This window comes from Aspergillus japonicus (genome assembly GCF_003184785.1).
Source record: "Aspergillus japonicus CBS 114.51 unplaced genomic scaffold BO86scaffold_147, whole genome shotgun sequence".
In the NCBI taxonomy this organism is placed as follows: Eukaryota; Fungi; Ascomycota; class Eurotiomycetes; order Eurotiales; family Aspergillaceae; genus Aspergillus; species Aspergillus japonicus.
The window spans coordinates 1-20853 of NW_020291784.1; the positions used below are offsets into that span (position 1 = coordinate 1).

The 20853-nt window shown below is 57.5% G+C and overlaps 8 protein-coding genes across 8 annotated transcripts; 4 read left to right on the top strand and 4 right to left on the bottom strand.

The window, feature by feature from the left end:
* Positions 1 to 378: 378 nt before the first annotated feature.
* BO86DRAFT_374206 (acyl-CoA synthetase) lies at positions 379 to 2861 on the bottom strand. Its single transcript, XM_025670412.1, has 4 exons — positions 2571 to 2861; positions 2206 to 2501; positions 911 to 2088; positions 379 to 859 (listed from the first exon to the last, which is right to left on the bottom strand). The coding sequence occupies exons 1-4, from the start codon at positions 2618 to 2620 to the stop codon at positions 692 to 694; spliced, it is 1692 nt and encodes a 563-aa protein (XP_025521652.1). The 5' UTR covers positions 2621 to 2861; the 3' UTR covers positions 379 to 691.
* A 392-nt stretch (positions 2862 to 3253) lies between these two features.
* On the bottom strand, positions 3254 to 5657 carry BO86DRAFT_374208 (exocyst subunit EXO84). Its single transcript, XM_025670413.1, has 3 exons — positions 5210 to 5657; positions 3878 to 5147; positions 3254 to 3827 (listed from the first exon to the last, which is right to left on the bottom strand). Exons 1-3 carry the CDS (start codon positions 5619 to 5621, stop codon positions 3428 to 3430), a joined length of 2082 nt encoding a protein of 693 aa, XP_025521653.1. The 5' UTR covers positions 5622 to 5657; the 3' UTR covers positions 3254 to 3427.
* A 223-nt stretch (positions 5658 to 5880) lies between these two features.
* Positions 5881 to 6986, top strand: BO86DRAFT_374211 (TOM complex receptor protein TOM20). Its single transcript, XM_025670414.1, has 3 exons — positions 5881 to 6042; positions 6120 to 6365; positions 6445 to 6986. Exons 1-3 carry the CDS (start codon positions 5985 to 5987, stop codon positions 6645 to 6647), a joined length of 507 nt encoding a protein of 168 aa, XP_025521654.1. The 5' UTR covers positions 5881 to 5984; the 3' UTR covers positions 6648 to 6986.
* Positions 6987 to 7654: 668 nt separating this feature from the next.
* gel2 (1,3-beta-glucanosyltransferase gel2) lies at positions 7655 to 9686 on the top strand. The gene is made up of 4 exons (XM_025677444.1): positions 7655 to 7868; positions 7967 to 8097; positions 8182 to 8566; positions 8632 to 9686. Exons 1-4 carry the CDS (start codon positions 7860 to 7862, stop codon positions 9577 to 9579), a joined length of 1473 nt encoding a protein of 490 aa, XP_025521655.1. The 5' UTR covers positions 7655 to 7859; the 3' UTR covers positions 9580 to 9686.
* A 420-nt stretch (positions 9687 to 10106) lies between these two features.
* Positions 10107 to 14194, bottom strand: BO86DRAFT_414389 (F-box and WD domain protein). Its single transcript, XM_025674838.1, has 2 exons — positions 13614 to 14194; positions 10107 to 13549 (listed from the first exon to the last, which is right to left on the bottom strand). The coding sequence occupies exons 1-2, from the start codon at positions 13966 to 13968 to the stop codon at positions 10446 to 10448; spliced, it is 3459 nt and encodes a 1152-aa protein (XP_025521656.1). The 5' UTR covers positions 13969 to 14194; the 3' UTR covers positions 10107 to 10445.
* Positions 14195 to 14355: 161 nt separating this feature from the next.
* On the top strand, positions 14356 to 17293 carry BO86DRAFT_350823 (MRX complex nuclease subunit). Its single transcript, XM_025669397.1, has 2 exons — positions 14356 to 14607; positions 14660 to 17293. Exons 1-2 carry the CDS (start codon positions 14592 to 14594, stop codon positions 17095 to 17097), a joined length of 2454 nt encoding a protein of 817 aa, XP_025521657.1. The 5' UTR covers positions 14356 to 14591; the 3' UTR covers positions 17098 to 17293.
* Positions 17294 to 18392: 1099 nt separating this feature from the next.
* Positions 18393 to 20459, top strand: BO86DRAFT_394006 (SUN domain-containing protein). Its single transcript, XM_025673144.1, has 3 exons — positions 18393 to 19011; positions 19071 to 19303; positions 19351 to 20459. Exons 1-3 carry the CDS (start codon positions 18703 to 18705, stop codon positions 20288 to 20290), a joined length of 1482 nt encoding a protein of 493 aa, XP_025521658.1. The 5' UTR covers positions 18393 to 18702; the 3' UTR covers positions 20291 to 20459.
* On the bottom strand, positions 20350 to 20831 carry BO86DRAFT_53075 (uncharacterized protein). Its single transcript, XM_025677445.1, has one exon. The coding sequence runs from the start codon at positions 20691 to 20693 to the stop codon at positions 20409 to 20411; it is 285 nt and encodes a 94-aa protein (XP_025521659.1). The 5' UTR covers positions 20694 to 20831; the 3' UTR covers positions 20350 to 20408.
* Positions 20832 to 20853: the final 22 nt, after the last annotated feature.

Below are 20853 nucleotides of genomic sequence, written 5' to 3' on the forward strand. Positions count from 1 at the left end.
GGAGGAGGAGGAAGTGGAGGGGTGGGTGGAGTTGGGTTTGTTGGTGGATGTGGAGGATGGCGAGGATGGCGAGGTGCTGGGGAGGCTTTTGGAGCGGGTGATGGGGGTGGATTAGTACTACGTAGCTCTCTTCGCACTGCACCATGACAGGATACTTGTGATTGAGCTGGGCTTTTGATATATAATGGGCGAGCATGCATAGTAGGTACTTGTCTCAAAAAAAATATTAAATATTATTTCATCGGAATGAAAGAAGATTTGGAATTTGGATCGCAAGCGATTTGATAAGAGTTCATGCTAGTGAACAGAAGGCACTGCATTTCCGCTTGAAGGATGTGCAATCAAGTAAAGATATTTTGTGGACATTTGGTGGCTCAGGTTGGGTGTACTGCCGGAGACAACCATTGAAGAATGTGTGCGGTGCATGGTATGGGCAGGCTAGGCAGTTTGCTGCTTGGGGATTTCTTGCTGGGCTGCATCACGTGGCTGGAGTCATTGCCATTGACTGATAGAACAGACAGCATTCACAGTTATCCTTGATTGCAGATCGTACTCGCTGCTATCAGATAGACTATTGCCGAAGAGACCAGAGAAAGAAATATCATCCGTGATTAAAATATCTTTGGTTCTGTATTCAGTCAACGGCACATGCTTTCTTCGCTCTATACTTCACACTCTATCTATGTAATCATCATGCAGCCAGTTCCGGCCAATACTTCTGGACTATCGTCTTCTTGTTCACCTTGCCCATGGCGTTGCGCTCGATCGCATCCACCAGCTTCAGCACCGTCGGCACCTTGTAGGCCGCCATCTCCTGCTTGAGCTGCGCGCGCAGACTGCTCAGCTCCAGCGGCTCGGTCTGTGTCATAATGTCAGTTTGCGTCGAATCGATGCGAGTAGCAAAACTCACCCCCGCTCGTTGCTTGACCACCGCCGCCACCCGCTGCCCCCATTCCTCGTCGGCCAGCCCAACAACAGCCACTTCCTGAATCGCGTCCAGCCCCAACATCTTCCGCTCCACCTCCAGCGCCGAGATCTTGTACCCGCCGGACTTGATCAGATCCACCGACGCCCGGCCCTGGATATAGTACGCGCCCTGCGCGTCGCGCCGGGCCACGTCGCCCGTCTTGAACCACCCGTCCTCCGTGAACTCCTTGGCGGTCGCCTCAGGACGCCGCCAGTACTCGCGGAACACATTGTCCCCGCTGATTTCGATCATCCCATCCTCGTCCACCCCCTCAATCACCCGCCCGGTCTCCTTCTCCGTCAGCCGCGCCCGCACCCCGGGCAGGGGCCACCCGACGCTGCCGTCGATGCGCTGCTCGACCGGCAAGCCGCAACTGATGCCCATACCGATCTCCGTCATGCCGTAGCGCTCGAGCAGCACCTGGCCGCCCGAGCACGCCGCAAACTTCTTCTTGATCGGCGTCGGCAGCGCCGCGGAGCCGCTGACCACCAGCCGCAGGGCCTGGGCGCCCGCCCGCGCCGCCGCCTCCTGCGGGGTGCCCCGGAGGCGGGCCTCGAAGTCGTCCACCAGCCGCGAGTAGATGGTCGGCACGGCGAAGAACATCGTCGAGCCGCCCTCGGCCCACCGGCGCCAGATCGTCGCCGGGTCGAACTTGGGGTGCATCTCTACGGTCACGCCCGCCAGCAGCGACGCCGCCAGCCCGTTGATGATCCCGTGTACGTGGTGCAGCGGGAGCACGTGGATGAGCCGGTCCGCCGGGGAATATTGCCACGCCTCGACCAGGCTGCGCGCCTGGAAGGTGATATTCTTGTGCGTGGTCACGCAGCCCTTCGGGTTGGCGGTCGTGCCGGAGGTGTAGATCATCAGGGCCCGGCGCGTGAGGGCCCATTGGTCGGACTGTAGAGGGAAGAAGGCGGGCATGGCGAGCGCCGCGGGTTCGGTGTCCGTTACTTGTTGGAATGGGGTGAGGTGCATGAATGGGATCTCGGTATCGTTGCTGCTGCTGTCGATGCCCTGCAGCAAAGCGTCTTGGGTTCCGGCAAAGGTGGGATGCAGGATGAACAACGAGGGGTCTGAGTCCCCAATTGTGTACAGGAGCTCTTTCACTGGGTGGGAGGTACCTTTACGGATTGAGCGTCATGGTTAGCAGTCCCCAAACGATAAGTCACGTCATATACCCGGAGTAGGGAAGTATAACTTGGAGTAGTAACAAGAACAAAAAGGAAGCGAGAACCTACAGAGTGGCACGCACACGCCCCCTGCCGCCCAGACGGCCCATTGCGTAACGACGTAATCATAGCCATTGGGCACCAGGAACGCGATCCGACGCTCCTCCAGGTCCCCGGTCTCCGTGAGCGCGAGGGTCTCCAGCAGACGCTGCTTCAACGCGGCCGTATCGGCCAGCAGCTGGCGGTAAGTGAACTGTTGGCCCTTGGTGGCATCGTCGACGGCGATGTGGTCGGGGCGAGTCTGCGCATGCTCCTTGGCCGCGCAGAAGAGGGGCAGCTCGGGCAGCGCTGCCAGTCTTGCGGAGCTTTGATCCAAGAAAACGGTGAGTCGAATGGGTGTCTTGGCGGGAGAGGCTATTGTGTCTGTATCTTACCTCGACGGCGATGAGGATGTCTGGTCCTGTACTTCTGCGGCGAGACCCATCTTGGCAACGGGCGACAAAGGGGAGTGAGGAAAGAAGAAGAGGGGGTCTAGGATCAACACAAGCGCGCGCGTGTGTATGGGAAGAGAAAGAAGGAGACTAGAAAAAGAAAAAGAAAAAACTTACATGAATCAGCGATGCAGCCAGTCTTTCCCCGCTTGTCCCTCCATTGCTCGTTACTCGTTATCGATCGGCCAACTGCATGCCGCTTCGGTGGGAGCTTCCCTTCCTCGGCTCTACTTCTGGATGCCGATGGCCTCCTCGGCTTCGGGCGGCAGCCGGGCGTGTTTTCCTCTTACGTACTGGACTGCTTCTCGTAGAGAGACAGGCATCTCCTGGAATTTTTCAATTGAATGCTCTTTAGTTCTTATATGTACATCTCTGAGCCAAACTCTGTCTTGTGATCTTGTGGTGGATTGTGCAGGACTGGGTATATATGCCTGGCAGTGACGGCAGATCGGTGCCTGAGGACGCAGTCTCCACTCAGATAAGACCAAGATTGTCCCACTCCTCGGGCTTATTCCCCTGGCCGAAGTCGGCCCGGGTGAAGACAAACCCGGTACTCCACGTGGTTAATCAGTGAGATGTAGAGTGCTTGGTGTCTGGTATACATTAAGGGGATGACGCAGATCTGGCTGACATATAGTTAGTTGCATGCATGTAAGGTTACATTTCAGAGCAACGAGCTCCCACAAAACTGAATCGTACATAACGGAGCCTCCTGAGGCTGGGTAGTGAAAATAGAAATAGAAATATAGACAGGCGTTCGCAGAGTAACAAAACGCTACAGATCAACCTCATCCCCATTCTCAAATTACCGGCGACGCGGCCGCCGCAGCTTCAGCCAAGCCTGAGATCAACGACTCCGAGCGCGTCATCTGCGGCCGTTCGGCTGAATCCTCCACCTCCAGCCCCTTGGCGACCAGGTCGGTGAAGTCGACTCCAACCTCGGTCAGCAGGTTGGCATGTTCGTGCACGATATCAAGACATTTCTGGTACACGGTGGTGCCCCGCTGCACACTGCTCAGCTGCCGCGTAAGGAGCGCATTAAAGCCGTCGAGGTGATGCTTGGCCCATCGGATGCTGGCACTGGACATGGCCGGCGGAAAGCATTGCTGGTAAATGCTGATGGTGTTTTTAATCAAGGTGAAGTAGACGTAGGAAATCTGGAAGATATACATCGGGAGGTCGCCCTCGAAAACACAGGCTCTGTAGCACGTCAGTTCAGCTCAATACGATGGAAGCAGAAAAGAACCCACCTGATCCGCTTGGATATGACATCAGTTCGCGCTTTGAGATAGGCCTCCCGAGCTTGATCCTCGAAGCCCAAGCGCATCAACCATGTGGACTTGGTCTTCGTCGCTTGGGGGAAGGAGGGAGTGTCCACCAGAGCACGCAGCAATACCTCGGCCAGGGCGGCCGCACGCTCATCCACCTTGGTTGTGATCACGTCCTGCGCAACCGCATTACCCTTCAATCCTCGGGCAAGTTTGCGCAACCGCTCGATGTGGCCCACAGCATCCTCGAACCGCTGCAGAGCAATATCAATGTCTAGTTCGTCGATCTGGCCCTCCACCCACCGCAGGTTCTGTTGCTTGCCATCAACATCGATGCGCAACTCAGGCTTGTCTCGTCCACCGTCCATGCTGACCGGCCGATCCGGCTGAGGAGAGTATGAGGCGTGGCGATAGCCGATTACCTCAGGGGTGGCTTTGCCGGCGGCCTCGGTTTCCGACCGGAGGTTGCGTCGAAGATCCTCGACCGTCTTTCGAAAGGTGGCCAGTAGGTCACTCTTGGCTGAGCTGTCCCGCTTATCATGCCGGTAGGTGAAAGGTTTGCCTCCGACACGCACGTTGATGGCGTTGGTGATGCCCCGGTCTTCAGCATCCTCGCGCGCAACCCCCGCGCCGAGATTAGCTCCGAGATCGATCATATCCACATCCTGAAGGGGCCAACATTCCTCTGCCACCAGCTTCGTAGGCACGGGACCACGATGGCTACTCTGGTCCACGCGCTTGCGTTTCTTGGCCGCCACCAGCAGGTGGTCGTTCAGCAGCACGATGTGCACCGGGCGCCGCGGCTTCCACGTTGCCGAATCCAGCTCGACCCAGTGCCCACTCTCCATCACAATGTGCCGGCCCGGCACCACCGGTAAGAACTTTTGCGATCCTTCCACGGTCTTCCACAACGTCTGCAGCTGCACGTTCCACATACTCTCAAGATTTGCGACCGAGCTGCGGTTGGCATGGCGCTTGGACAGTCGTTCATCGGGCATGGGAGACATGGGATTAGGGGTGGTGCCGACTGTAGTTTGACCGAGCGTGGTAGTCAGCTCCGCCATCAGGGTGCGTAGGGTGCGCATTTCTCCTTTGAGCTTTTCCGCTTCTTTACTGATCTTGATGAACTGGGTCCGATTCTGGTATACATTCTGCTGGAGGTCGGTAGATGTTCGGTTCTTGACTTTTCGTAGACTGCGCTGGTATTCCTCGATCTCTTCCTCGGAAGCATTCGCAAGCAGGTTGGCCACATCTAGATCCAAAGTCAGCACCCAAGAAGCCGGCTGGATTGAAAATTGAGCCACGCCAACTCACATTTATCGACGGGCAAACTGGGATCCCGCAGAGCATCCAAGTCTACCTTTGGCGGACCCGACGATTCGGTGGAGGGTCGGCGACTCGTCTCGGGAGGGCTCAATCCTCCATACGTGGCCGGGAGCGGAGGTAGGCCGGGCACTGGCGGCACACCATCAAAATCAGGGATTTGGTTGAATCGGGTCGAGTACCGTCGCTTGACGAGATCGGAGGTTGCATCTTTGTTGGCAGAGCTGGCGGTGGTCCCATGCACGGGGACGGGGGGCTTGCTGACAGCGGAAGCGCTGGTCGAAGTGCTGGGACTGGGGCTGGTGGTGTTAGGCGGAAGAGGGCCGGAGATGGGCTTCGGAGCACTAATCTGGGGTCGAGGACGGCGAGATTTGCTGCGAAGGGTCAAGCCACGGCTTTCCATGGTGACGTAGCAGGAAGAGAGAGGGGGGTGGGTGGGTGGGGGGAGGGGAGGAGAAGATTGAACCTGCAATCGACCGTAGGTAGTTTTAGAGAAGGAAGAATAATAGAGGGGAAGGAGACGACGACGACAGCCGATGATGATGATGATCAACTCCAGGCACGAAGGCCGAAGCGGGAGGGTAAGTCCGAGGCGGAGAAATGATGATCCCGGCAAAATCATTCCCCAATTGAGCCATTCGCATCTCGTCGTCATCTTCAACTCTCTCCCCTCGAGTCGACTTGCTACATCTCCATCTCCCGCTGCTGTTTTCGTTGTCGCTGTCTCTCCCCGATCATCACCTTCTCCTTCATCTCCACCTACACCATGAGAACCTCCACTTTGGTGGCCGCCACTGCCGGCACGATCATTACCGGCCTTTTGGGTAAGGCTCAGTTACGCCGTGCTATCTATGGCCTGCGTGACGTGCGTGTTGCTAACTCGCTCTTGGCAATTGTTTAGCCTACGCCGTCTACTTCGATCACAAGCGTCAGACCGACCCCGAGTTCCGTCGCGCTCTCAAGCGGAACAACCGCCGCATGGCCCGGGTTGAGAAGGAGGAAGCCGAGGCCCAGGGCGCCATGCAGCGCGAGTCCATCAAGGCCGCCGTGCAGCAGGCTAAGGACGAGGGCTTCCCTACGGACCTGGAGGAGAAGGAGGCCTACTTCATGGGTCAGGTCGCTCGCGGCGAGTCCCTCTGTGCTGAAGGTATGTGTCTTCCGCGGTGAACCCGACCTCCGCGCCCTTTCTCCGCAATATTCCGGCGATATAAATACCAACCTTGGAGCAGAACCCGTTGAGGCAGCTTTGTGCTTCTACAAGGCCTTGAAGGTCTACCCCCAGCCTAAGGACCTCATCTCCATCTACGACAAGACGGTCCCCAAGGAGGTCCTGGAGATCCTGGCTGAGATGGTCGCTATGGATGCCGGCCTTCAGCTCGGCTCCTTCACGGCAGAGAGCTCCGGCCCGGAGAGCCACGGTGTGGAGTAAATCCCTGCACCGTAATCGATTCTCTTTGTCGTTTACTCTTTCCTTCTCACTCCGTCCTCGCTCTGCCTCGAACCTAAACCTGTGACCTGGAACGGGTGTGGCTACTGTGGTGGCCTCCAGTCTATGCAGGGTCATGGTCTGGCTGCAAACCCTCCCGGACGGATCTGTCTAAACATCCTCTTTGATCCCGCTTGCTCTCTCCGCTACTCGTGTAATTTCTTAGGTCGTTCATGTGTTTTGCTTGCCTTATACTTTATTTTTTTTTCTCCTTTCCCCCTGTATATTTGCATTGGGTCTTGAGTGTCGATGAGAGGGACATCTCTTGGTAATGCTCGGCGCCATCATGACTTGTGTGGGTTGATGCTGATGATTTTTTTTTCTCTGCTTTTCCGTGGTTTCCTGGCCCCGGTTATTTGTTCTCTGCTGGGGCGTGTATTCTTAGAAGCGAGCAGTGGTTCTCTTTATTGCTGTGAGACGGGGTCATGGGGAAGAAAATGGGTGCTAGCTGATATAAAAGATGATTATAAAAGTATAAGTCTCCCAAGGGATGAAAGGTATATCTGCGACCGTTGCATTGGTGCATGAATGACGGGGGGGCCGCTCACTCCGCCGATGATCCTTTGTTTCATGAATCACGGACCTCGAAGTGCGTAATGGATAAGCAGCGCAATAATTCGCAATAATTCGCAGCTCGTGCCAGGGTCGATCGTCGGTGCCGCTTGTCTCGCCCCAGTGCCGTGCAGGCCAATGAGGGTGGAACGCGAGGTTGACCAGGTCCACTGCCAATTTGCGCGATGGATTTACCGTGATTAAACCACTGGTTAGCAGTGGAGGAGAGAATGGCCAGGGATGGGTTCATGTCTTGCTGCCCGGCCCCCCTTCCCTTCCCTGACCTTGGAAGAGTGGTTGTACTTAATCATGCTCGCCTTCCCTGCTTTTTTTCCCCCCTCCGAAGCCGATTCTCCAGCGTTAGCCTGAATCCCCTTCGCGACTTCCCTCTTCCTTCCCCTTCTTCGTCATTCGTTTCTTTTTCCGTTGGTTAAGTCCTTCGTTCACTCGTTCTGAAATTATTCCTCGCTGCATTCGGTGCTAGACATCGACCTAGAATTGTGTTGCAATTTGCGCATAGTTGAATATTATCATCATCATCATCATCTATAGGAAAGGATAGGAAAGGAAAGGAAGAGAGAAAATCGAATTCGGAAAGAAAAGATGATTCCCGTGGGTGCCCCCCTTTTCAGGCAACAAACCATCCTATACTTCGCAATCCATGATCATCATGATCATCACAACCAAGATCAACAGTTAACCCAACCTAGACTTACGCTCGTCTGTTCGCCACTGCGTGCGCGTTGGCTACCACCGCCAATGCTGTCACTCCCCTTGTTGTCAAAGGCACCGACTTTGTCAACAGCAAAACTGGTGATCGCTTCCAGATCCTGGGTGTCGAGTAAGCAAGCCCCCGCCGTCCAGGTCGCCCTGGTCATGCCATTCCCAAGAAACAGAATCTCTGATTCTCGACATTTGTACACAGTTACCAGCCTGGTGGTTCTTCTGGCTTCAGCACCACTGAGGATCCCCTCAGCCAGCCCGACGCCTGTCTTCGTGATGCCGCCCTGATGCAGAGCCTTGGTGTCAACACTATCCGTGTTTACAACCTGTCGCCCACCATCGATCACAGCAAGTGTGCTTCCATCTTCAACGGTGCCGGTATCTACATGATCTTGGATGTCAACTCCCCCCTGTACGGCGGCTCTCTTGATCGTACCGACCCCTCTGGCACCTACAATGCCGTGTACTTCGAGCAAGTCTTCGGTGTCATCGAGGCCTTCAAGGACTTCCCCAACACCCTCGCCTTCTTTGCGGGCAACGAGGTCATCAACGAGGACAGTGTCTACGAGGCTCCGGCCTACATTCGGGTACGTTGGAATCACCCGGAACTCATATCAAAGGTCAACATTGCTAAAACTTGACGCTTTTCCAGGCTGTCACCCGCGACATGAAGGACTACATCGCTAAGAACGCCAACCGTACCATCCCCGTCGGCTACTCCGCTGCGGACGTGCGCCCCATCCTCGTTGACACCCTCAACTACCTGTCTTGCGACCTCAAGAACTCCACCAGCTCCCAGGCCGATTTGTTCGGTCTCAACTCCTACTCCTGGTGCGGAGACTCCACCTACAAGGAGAGTGGCTACGACGTTCTGGTTGATGACTTCTCCAACTCTTCGCTGCCCGTCTTCTTCTCCGAGTACGGCTGCAACCTGGTGACGCCCCGCACGTTCTCCGAGGTCGCGACCCTCTACGGCAAGGAGATGTCCGCCGTCTTCTCGGGCGGTCTGGTCTACGAGTGGACGCAGGAGGCGAACAACTACGGTCTCGTCGCCGTCAACAGCAGCGACACCATCTCCCTGCTGACCGACTACGACAACCTGAAGACCCAGTACGGCAAGCTGGACATGAGCAGCATCGAGTCCTCCAACGCCACCCAGACCTCCCAGGAGGCCGTCACCTGCGACACGGCGCTGATCAGCACCAGCACCTTCCTCAACTCCTGGGACCTGCCCAGCCGCCCCACCAAGGTCGACGACTGGATCAGCAACGGCTTCACCAACGCCACCGTCGGCAAGCTCGTCACCGTCTCGTCGACCGCCATCCCCCAGACCGTCTACTCCTCCAGCGGCGGCAAGCTCGCGAGCATCAAGTACACCGTCCTGGCCGACGACGCCTCCAACGTCCCCAACAACGAGACCTCCACCACGACCAGCACCAACTCGTCCAGCTCGTCCAGCTCGTCCAGCACCTCCAGTTCTTCCAGCAGCTCGAGCTCGTCCAGCTCCCACGAGAGCGCTGCCACCGCCGCCGCTCAGATGTCCGCCTCCGTCCTCGGTCTTCTGAGCGGAGTCACCCTGTTCGCCGCTTTCTTGCTGTGAACGCATTTTCTGCCTATTATATAGAATCTTAGATTATATATTTTTTTCTTCAGTGCGCCGATGTTCTCACTGCATCAGGTGTTCTGCCTTTTCATTGATCGATACGATGACTCTCTGGTTCCCGGCGAACGTGTCTGAAATCCCGCAGAGACCTCACCCTGGCCCCGGTTGGTCGGTGGGCGTGGAGACGAATTTCATGTACAAAGAATGACAAATCTGGTCTTTTTGTTCCACAAAGCCCCGGGGGCCGGGGCCATGAGCCTCGCACGGGGCGGGAGACATGGGAATATGAGGTCTTTGATTGGGTTGCTTGGTTGCTTGCCCTGCTTGATGCTACGAGTATATCGTCTAATCCATCTGCTGTATATACCGCACTCTTCCCTTCCAGGCTGCATTCTTCTTGCTTCTGCCTGTGCACGTTTATCGTTATGTATATGTTTAACCACATAGCTACGGAATCAGTAGTTTCACAATAAGGACCTGACACTTACTACGAAGTGTGCTTGTTATGCTCAGTCCCAGTCAAGAGGGAGTCACAATTATGCAGTCCATCAGCTTTGTAGATTCTCTTCTATGATAGACTTGACTTGTAGATCTCCGTCTCCGTTCGATGTATGATATCACAAGATACCCAGAACCCGAAAGCACGTCTAGAAACAAAGTCCGGTGAAATAATCAATGCCGGACGACAGTACACAAGATACAGAAAGCGCAACGTAAGTACAGGACCACAGAACCACAAATATTACCAGACAGAGGGAAACCCGCCCTGTAGACTTAACGCGAGAGAAAGGTATGCACAAAACACCTGGCAAGTATCACGCAACATAGCACAAGATTTATACCTATAGATCCCAAAACTTGGATCATAGGGCGCGCCCCTTGCCTTTATCCCTGCCGGACGGAGGCGGAGGCGGCGGGGTAGCCGACCACGGGGCGAGGGCGGGGAATTCCTCCGGTTGGGACTGCGACTGGGACTGGCTCTCCGCCTCGGCGAGACTCAGCTGGATCGCGAATTCCAGGTCGTCGATCTCCTGCTGGCGACTGCTCTCGGGCAGGACCGGGGAGGTCGAGGCTGGCTGAGGAGACGAGGAAGTGGGATAGGGGGTGGTGTCGAGCGCAGCCGGCCCGAGATCGGCCTTGGGGAGCGGAGGCTGGTCCAGGAGACTGAGACGGATGGCCTCGGCGATCTCGGGGTCGAGGTTCTCGTCGTCGTCCAGGGGGTCTTCGTACGGGGAGGAGGCGGAGGAGAGCTCGTCCGGCGCGAAGGAGCTGTCGTTTGGACCGATGGTGTCGCTGGGGGAGGTGCTCACGGCGGAGCTGGCGCTGGGAAATGCATTGGGGATGGCGATATCACTACCCCGCTTGACCGCCTCGCTGGAGAAGGATTCTTCGCTGAGGAGCTGGGCGTATGCGAGAAGTTGGTCTTCGCTCACATCGGGTCCTAGGAGATCCACGCCGAAGCGCTGGCTTAGATGCGCCCGTTCCTTCTCGTCGGCAATTCTCTGGCGCTCCATTTCCACCCGTTCGTCCTGAATGTAGTCGTTCAGTGCACCGCGGCCGCTGTTGTTAAAGCGCTGGCCGCCGTCCGCAGCGCCGTTGCTGCCTCGAAGACCGCGACGCAGTCGTCGCTTGCTGGACTTGTACTGGTCGGCAGCGGAGGCGCTATAAGACCAGTAGCGCAGGTGAGTGCCCAACGCTACCATGCCACGCAGCACAGTAGGATCTGTGTCAAGGCAGATGGCGCCCGTGGCATAAAAGTTGTTTCCAACTCCATGCATAGACGCCTCGGCTTGAACGAGACGGCGACGAGCGCGAGAGGAGAACCGTGAATTGATGGTCCGAATAGGCCGCGTCGAGGAAGCGAGAGGATCCCATGCCTGAACGAGGCCATCGTTGCCTCCATGCACCAGGTACAGCGAGGTCAAGGCTACGCTGGACACCTGCGGCGACTCAGTCTGGATGATGCGAATGGGCCCGATGTCCTTGATGATCTCGGGGTTTTTCGAGGCCGGAGATCGGACGTCCCAGACGAATACCATTCCCGTGGTAGTTCCCACAGCCATGTACCTTCCGCGTTGGCCTGGTACATCGGTTTTAGTCGTGGTCTGCTTGAGGTGTGGTAATGGAGAGGACATAGCAGACGAGAACGCGGAGCTACCAGACATGCCAATCAGAGGATCCTCATCCGCCGTCAACAAGGCGTAGTTTGAGCGGTCCAAGGCGGTGGTCGTGATCTGGATCGACTTCCGATCACTGAAGTTGAAATCCGAGATGCACCATTCGGTGTTTGCAGCTGTACAAATAGGTTCACCAAAACCACTTGAAGCTCGAGATGGAGTGGAACTGCCGGATGTGCCGGCTAATGAGGGTGTTATGGGTGACTTCACGGGCCCTCCAAAGAGGGACGGCGCAGGAGCACCATCTACAGCGAGGGGGCCGAGACTCAACGGCGGCATGGCAAGCGTGGAAATCTTGCGGGTGTAACGTCGGAGCGCCGCCGTTTCATCCTCGCCCATGCCACGGGAGATCAATATGATCGATTCACCCGCGCCCTGGCCATCGTCTCCGGCAAAATCCACCATCAGCTCTCGCCTCATATCCCAGCCCTCGCAGACTTTCCTGAAGTGCTTGGGCTTGAACGAGAGGAAGCGCTCGATCTCTTTCGTCTCTGCGATGATCTGCTTCTCGTCGAGCTTCATGGCATCAGACGATGATCTGGGGCTGTAGCTACCATCGAGAGGTTCCCGACTGAACGGGTCCGGCCGAGCGGTCCGCCTGGTCAGTTCTATCAACTCCCATCGAGCACTTCTACCAGTCTTCCACGCGAGTTGATCGTACTCCTCAGCAGTAAGCTTCGTAGAAGCCACATCCGGCTGTCGTGGAATGTCAGACAGGTAGAAGACCTCGCCCAGTGCATTGAGGGCAGTTGCCCAAATGCGACGACGCGCGTAGCGTCTTGGTGAGAAACTCTCATCGACAGCAATCGCGACGATGGGAACACCCGGACATAGTACCCATCTCGCGGTCACCTGGCCTCTTTCATACCGTTTCTCATAGGTAGGATGGGGGCCAAGAGCGTACGCTGACAGAATACCAGTGGATGAACCTGAAAGCATTGCAACCAAGCCATCGGTCATCTTGAGCATATTGGAAGACTTAGCGATCCAAACAGCAGTGGTACCGCTAGTGATGTGGTTGAGCGCCGGGATCCCCAAATGAGGCTGAGATCCCAGGTCCGACAAACCTAAGAATCTACCGCGTTGCTCCGTCGTAGAGATGAAGTAGGCCCGGCCCTGCGGACAAGCCTCACCGTATATCATACCAAACGGCTGACTGACGTCCATGCGATTCGGCATGCCAGCGAGGTCTCCGGACCCGAGCCCATACTCGGCATCACCAGGGAAAAGATCGGCAAAATGCCGGAACATCTGATGATCGGAGAGGCCCCAGGTTCCGACCTTGACCGCGGACGGGTCGCTGGCGGACGCGATGCCTTGCTCCGAGGCCCCATGAATGAAAACCGGTTCCTTCTTAGTGACCTCCGACCCAAACGAGCCGTGCAGATGGCTGACAGGGTACAGAAGCTGGGAGGTATACGTGACCACGGCGCTGCCATTGCGAACATTCGCAGTGCGGACGGTGCCGGACCTCTTCGGCGGCTCGAACTGGCCCGGCTTGCCCCGGGAGAGCGACCGCAGCAGACGCGTGCGGAGGATGTACTCGCTCCGCCACGAAGCCAGAGCAGTTAAGCGCGAGAAGTAGCGCTTATCAGAGGTCACACGGTCCGAGTTTTCACCAACAGACAGCCAGGCGCCATCCTCTACCGTGTACGGGCCGGGAAAGTACCGGGAAAATGCAATTCGCCACGCGTGGGGCGTGGTGACCAAAGTGTGCAGCCGACGAGATACCAGCGCAATCGACGACAACGATGGAGGCGGCAAATGCGACAGAATGTGTGTGAGTACCTCTATCCAGCACAGCGAATCAGTCTGCCGATCCCTACTTTGTGCAGGGGCGAGGTGCAAGCATACCGTTGGGGAAAGATTCCAGTGAGAAGCCCGAGTACGTCGATGCTGGGGGCGTCACGTTGAGGCCCCGGTCGGCGGGGCTCTCGGAGAACTGCGCGGCAGCAGCAAGCTCGTACTGGCTGACAGGGTCAATCGACGATGGGAGGGGTGGTGGAGTCGCAGTGCGCCCGTTCAAGGGCGGCTGTGCGCCGGATGAGTCACGGCTGAGACTGCAGTCTCCAGGCTCGCCATCGCGAAACCCAGAGACTCGTTGCTCACCATGCGAATCATGTCCATGCTGAGTGGGATCGAGAGATTCTTCCGAGAAGGGTTTAACCGGAGGCGAGCGGTCGAAGACTGTGGAAGGCTCTGATTGCATAAAAGAGTTTCGCGGGGTAAGTGGCACAACGGAGGCGACTGAACCAGGGAGACAGTCTGGGTCAGTCGAGAGGGAAAGATGGGTGGAAAATGATGGAGGGAGGGAAAGCGCGCGGACAGGCAGGATGAGCAGAGCGTATCAACAAAAGGTAAGTAAAGGAACTGTATAGTATAGGAGGGAAGGGTGGAAGAATTCAAGAGAGAGGAGAGGACGGAGAAGAGAAGAGTCGAAGGCAAGAAAGGTACGAAGTGACGAAAGGAGGGGATCGGACGGGCTCGAGCCGGTCTCGCCCGCGTCCCATGATCCAGGTCACGTGAGCACGCGGCGAGGCGCGACTTTCTCGAAAAGGGAATTAATTGATTATTCCATTTGCAGCCCAACAATATCCAACTACGCACTGCGTGCGATTACTGTGTCCCGACTGCAACGAACAGTCTCAAATGCTATACGCATGAGGAGCTGCGTCTTCTCCTTTCACTCGGCAGCGTAGGCAGCACTGGCCCATTCCAGGCAGCCAGGCGATACATGAAACTCAAATAACCGAGTTCATCTGAGCGTCTACATTCTTCTCGGTTATCCAAATTTCCCCAACTGCATCATCCTGCCATCAAGATCGACACAAGATGCCAAATCTTGGCGGTAAGTCCACTTCCACCACCTCGAAAAGTCTCCTCAACTAAATGCCGACCAGACGCAGAAACCATCCGCATCCTCGTGGCCACCGACAACCATGTGGGCTACAACGAGCGGGACCCCATCCGGGGCGACGACAGCTGGAAGAGCTTCCACGAGGTGATGTGCCTGGCCAAGGAGCACGACGTGGACATGGTGCTGCTCGCCGGCGATCTCTTCCACGAGAACAAGCCGTCCCGGAAGTCCATGTACCAGGTGATGCGGTCGATCCGCATGAACTGCCTGGGCGACAAGCCGTGCGAGCTGGAGATGCTCAGCGACGCCAGCGAGAACTTCCAGGGGGCCTTCAACCACGTCAACTACGAGGACCTGGACATCAACGTCGCCATCCCCATCTTCTCCATCCACGGCAACCACGACGACCCGTCGGGCGAGGGCCACCTGGCGGCGCTGGACATCCTCCAGGTTTCCGGACTGATCAACTACTACGGCCGCACGCCCGAATCCGACAACATCCAGGTCAAGCCGGTCCTGCTGCAGAAGGGGCGGACCAAGCTCGCGCTGTACGGGATCAGCAACGTGCGCGACGAGCGGCTGTTCCGCACCTTCCGCGACGGCAAGGTGAAGTTCTACCAGCCCTCCATCCAGAAGGAGGACTGGTTCAATTTGATCTGCGTGCACCAGAACCACCACGCCTACACGGAAACGGGCTACCTGCCGGAGAACTTCCTGCCGGAATTCTTGGATCTGGTCATCTGGGGCCACGAGCACGAATGCCTGATCCACCCGCGCCGGAACCCCGAAACCCACTTCCACGTCATGCAGCCGGGCTCGTCCGTCGCCACCTCGCTGTGCCCCGGCGAAGCCGTCGCCAAACACGTCTCCCTCGTGAGCATCACGGGCCGCGAGTTCAAGAGCGAGCCCATCCGCCTCAAGACGGTGCGGCCCTTCGCCATGCGCGAGATCGTGCTGTCGGAGGAGAAGGGGGCGCAGAAGCTCGCGCGCAAGGAGAACAACCGCACCGAACTCACGCGGTTCCTGATGGGCATCGTCGAGGAGCTCATCGAAGAAGCCAAGGAAGAGTGGCTCGAGATGCAGGACGAGGAGCCGCCGACCGCCACGGCCGCCGAGGACGATGACGACCAACCACCCCGCGAGATCCCCTTACCTCTGGTGCGCCTGCGCGTGGAGATCTCCACCCCGGATGGCGGTAGCTACGACTGCGAGAACCCGCAACGGTTCTCGAACCGCTTCGTCGGCCGCGTCGCCAACGTCAACGACGTGGTGCAATTCCACCGGAAGAAAAAGACCACGGCCGGAACCACGCGGCGGAAGGACGGCGGCACCACGGAGGTCGACGAGGCGGCCATCTCGCACCTGGCGACCCTCGACACCGTCAAGGTCGAGCAGCTGGTGCGCGATTTCCTCGCCACGCAGTCCCTGACCATCCTGCCGCAGAACTCCTTCGGCGACGCGGTGGCCCAGTTCATCGACAAGGATGACAAGCACGCGCTGGAGATGTTTGTCAACGAGTCTCTGGAGAGCCAGATCAAGCATCTCATGGCGCTGGACCGCGACACCGACGAGATCGACGCGGCGGAGGAGCTGGCGCAGAGCTCGTTGCACAAGGCGATGGAGCGGTACCGCACGCAGATGGAGGATATGTTCACCCGCGGGGTCAACAAGCGCAGCCGCCACGCCCGCGGGGGCAAGCGGCGCTACAAGCCCAAGCCCGATGGCTGGGACAGCGAGTTCGATGGCGCGTGGGAGGAGCAGCCGGGCGCGCTGATCCACTCGGACAATGAGGGCGGGGATCCGAACGAGGATGTCGCCGCGGAGGACGGTCTTGGGTCTACTACGACCGCCCGCGCATCCTCGACCACGCGGGGCAGGGGGCGGGGACGCGGCGGGAGGGCCGCAGCTACAGGGACGAGTACACGAAAGACCACCACAACAAAAACTACAGCCACGGCCACGAAAAAGGCCGCCGCTACGACGTCAAAAGCCGCTGCGGGTCAAGGCCGGCGACGTCGCGCGGTGTCGGAGGACGAGGACGATGAAGAGGAGGATGTGATTATGCTTGACGACGATGACGACGACGACGATGCGGTATCTGGCTTGCCCGATATCGACGAGGACGACGAGGACGATGACTCCCAGGCTCTCTTCGTCAAACAACCCGCGACTCGGACACGGAGGGGAGCAGCCGCAGCAGCCGCAGCAGCACCTCCACCAGCCGCCTCTAAAAAGACTACGACGACCAGCCAACGTCGCGCAGCCGCTCCGCCTGCCGCCTCAACCCGCGCCACGGGCGCAACGGGGACGAGCACGCGCCCGACAAGAACCCGCCAGCAGACCCAGACGACGCTGAATTTCGTGGGCTCCCAGAGCAGCGGTCCCCGGAGCACCAGGACGAGGGGCGCGAGTGTGGCCAGCGAGGAAATCGACGACGACAGTGATGGGTTCGAGCCGATGGCGGTGCCTCGGCGGCGGTAGCGACAATCTACGGACGTATGACTCGATCGGATTTAGGGAGGGCGGAATCTAGTGTAGTGCAGCATCATCGGCGCATCGGTTTGGGCACGGGGGAACAGAGTTTCCCCATGGCGTTTCTGCCAGGTTGTTTTAGCGTTTACGAGTATTCAATTGATCCAATCGACTCGAGAGCGGTTTCCCGGAGCGGGAGCTGAAGCGCCGGCTTCCTCGGTTGATTATCAAGTTGCAGTCAGTCAATTTACACAAGTAGGAATTCAGTGATGAATTCAATTAATCAATCAATCACCTACCTCCGCAGTAAAACCGGGGTGCCTGGCGCGGAGGGGTAGGTAGGCTCCAAGCTTGAGCTCTAGGCTCCAAGCTCCAAACTCCACGCTCCACGCTCCAAGCTCCAACGGTGCGCGCGGGCGCGGTGCAGGGTGGGCTCGCGAGAAGCGGTGGGCGGCAAGCGGGCACTTGATTGCCAAGCTGGGCAACCACCAACCGAACTTACCTTACGGGCACAGACGCACTATTGAGGGACCAGTCCGAACTAGCGGGTGGCCACCCACGGCGACGGGCTGGCCATTGGCCCCCCTTTTTCTTTGCAGGGGGTTTGGGTTTGGGTGGCAGACGGGACACACAAAGGTTTTATCCTTGGGGTCGGAGGCAGGTGCTGATCGAGTCTAGACTGATGATCGTTATCTGGGTGGTGGTGGTGATGGTGGTAACTAGTAGCAGTCACTAAGTTACCTGGTAGGGAGAGCTGCGGGATATGGGCTGGATAAGGGGGAGGGAGAGGGGTTTAGTAGGTGGTAACCTAGTGACTTATGACAGATACAGATTGGAGGAAAAGAAAGTCAACTTTACCTGCTTATGCAGCCAATAAAGTCAATCACGCCTGGGATGTACAGTACTCGAGTAGGCTGCAGTCAACCGAGTCCACGGTGCTGAACACAACCAACGAATCCGACATGGGAAAGGAACCCTGCTGGAAGTGCTGGCCAATCTCCACAAGGCTAGTGGATCCAGGATAAAACCATGCCATGCCATGAACTGTCGGAGAGTCCAAAAGTTGCGCTGGGGAAGTCATTGGATGGACCCCCTGACGCTTTACTCAGTTGAGGAAAAGACAAACAGCCGACAACTTGGAAACCCTGGGAATTGCCGAATTGGGTAATGTCCTCCAGCATGGATCCATCATGGATCATGCAGCAGCCGCCATGCAGCATCCCAATTGAGCCTTCCAGCTCCACTCCCCTTCCACTCCTCCAGCTTTCCCCCGACTCGAGTCCTTCTCTGCTTGTGCCTGCCATGGTTGATCCGCGCTTGCAGCTTGGGCCCCGCCGCGCTCGTTCTTCTGCCTGGCTGGTCTAAGACGTCTCCATCCTCCTTCTCTTCCTCCTCCTCCTCCTCCTCCTCCTCTTCTCTTCTTCTCTCTTCTCTTCTTCAGGTGTTTTAACCCTCAGTCATTCGTTTCTCAAACTCCACCTCTCCACTGACCATAGTCTTTCGTTTCGGGATCAGGATTCTGATCCCTCGCCAGTCGGCAATCATACCTATCTCCCCCCCTGAGTCACGTCACAAAATCCAGTCCTTTACCACCTTCAGACACCGTAGAACGCCATGAAGTCCATTAGCGCAACCACATTGCTCCTCATTGCCGGGGTCGAGGCCGCCAGTCACGCCCACCGTCATGGACACCACGCGGCCGTCGAAAGAGCCGTCCAGGCGACCAAGAAGACCGGAAGCTGTCAGTTTCCCTCGGATGCGGGCCTGGTGGCCGTCACCCCGGGCGAGCTGAACGGGGGCTGGGCCATGAGTCCGGACCAGGAGTGTACGCCCGGCGGATACTGCCCCTACGCCTGTCCACCCGGGCAGGTCTCCATGCAATGGGACCCCGAGGCCACCTCGTACTCTTTCCCGCTGTCGATGGTATGTGTCGCCGCCAGCCCCGTGGCACGGTCCACCCAACTGATCAAGATCTGTAATAGAACGGCGGTCTGTACTGCGACGAGGACGGCAACATCCAGAAGCCCTTCCCGAAGAAGCCGTACTGCCAGGACGGCACCGGTGCTGTGAGCGCGAAGAACAAGTGCTCCAGCCATGTGTCGTTCTGTCAGACCGTCCTGCCGGGCAACGAGGCCATGCTCATCCCCACCTTGGTGCAGGAGCTGGAGACCCTCGCCGTGCCGGATGTCGAGTACTGGCTCGAGACTGCGGCGCAGTAAGTCTCTGTTCGAGCGAGCATGATGCATGAACTGACCGGAGTAGCTTCTACATCAACCCGCCCGGCTATAGCACCGACACGGCCTGCGTCTGGGGAACTTCGTCGAGCCCGATCGGCAATTGGTCGCCTTATGTGGCCGGTGCCAACACCGACGCCTCGGGCAACACGTACGTGAAGATCGGATGGAACCCGATCTACCTGGAGTTGACGACGCCCTTCCGCGACGTGGTGCCCGACTTTGGCGTGGAGATCGAGTGCGAGGGCGACAGCTGCAACGGACTTCCCTGCAAGATCGATCCGGATGTGAACGGGGTCAACGAGATGACGGGCTCCAGCTCGATCGGCGCCGGAGGGGCCGCGTTCTGCGTGGTCACGGTTCCCAAGGGCGAATCGGCGAACATTGTTGTGTTTGACAAGGCGAGTTCGTCTGGGGGCAGCAGCACTGTCAGCAGCGTTGTGGCCAGCAGCAGCAGCAGCAGCAGCAGCTCAAGCATTAAGAGCACCAGCACTTCGAGTACCTCGACCAGTACCTCGACTAGCACCAGCAGCACCAGCACCAGCACTCGCACCTCGGCTACTCCCACCAGCACCAGCACCAGCACCAGCACCACCAGCTCATCCATCGCTTCCAGCACCAGTTTCAGTACCGCTTCTAGCACCTCCGTCGCAGGCAGCAGAACCACCACCATTTTCTCCACCACCATCATCTTCAATCCGACGCGGATCCCCATTCAGGGCCCCTCATCGAGCTTGAAAGTGAGCTCATCTGCCGCCGTCGAGTCCGCCAGCTACACGTACGCGCCGCACGCTTTCGTTGAAACCGGCCATGTGCAGATGGAGGCGGTGGCTCAGAGTGGCAGCGAAGCCAGCGCAGCATCTGCGACGCCGACCGTCATGGCCGCGGCTCAAGGAGGCGCCAGCAGCAAGACGGTGTCGACGCTGGGGTTGGTGTTCGCGGTGGTTGGCGCCGTGCTGATGGTTTAGACAGCATGTCTGACCTGATCATTCACTATATTTAATTTTGTTTCTTCTTCACTTCACTTCGACAGGAACATTTTACCTTATATTATTGTATACCCTTATGATACGATGTTCTTGTATATTATTGATTGATGAGTTTTGATGTTAATATTAATCTTCTTCTCTGACCATAGCAAGAAGTGGCTCGTGGGTAGAATTTTTTTTGAATCAACGTAGACTGTTGTTGAGAGGAGAATGAAAGATAAACAAGGGGGAGCGATGAGTGAAGTAGGAGTATAGCAACCGAAGGAAGCCAAACAACCCGCCCGGCCCGGAAATGCCAAGCGGGAGAATGGACGATAGCGTCATCCACCTCCGTATCTCTCAGTCTGCAGGCTCCTCCGCTTCTCCGCTTCTCCGTCTTCATCGCACTCTCTATTTCGTATGTACAGTACACAACCAAGACCTCAACATGCCTCCGTCACCACAAACAGTACGTCTGCCTGCCCTGTTTACCGTTTTGCCTTCAGCATCCACCCCCCAAACAAACCCCCGCACCAAACCCCGCAGCGCCCAACCCACGCCCC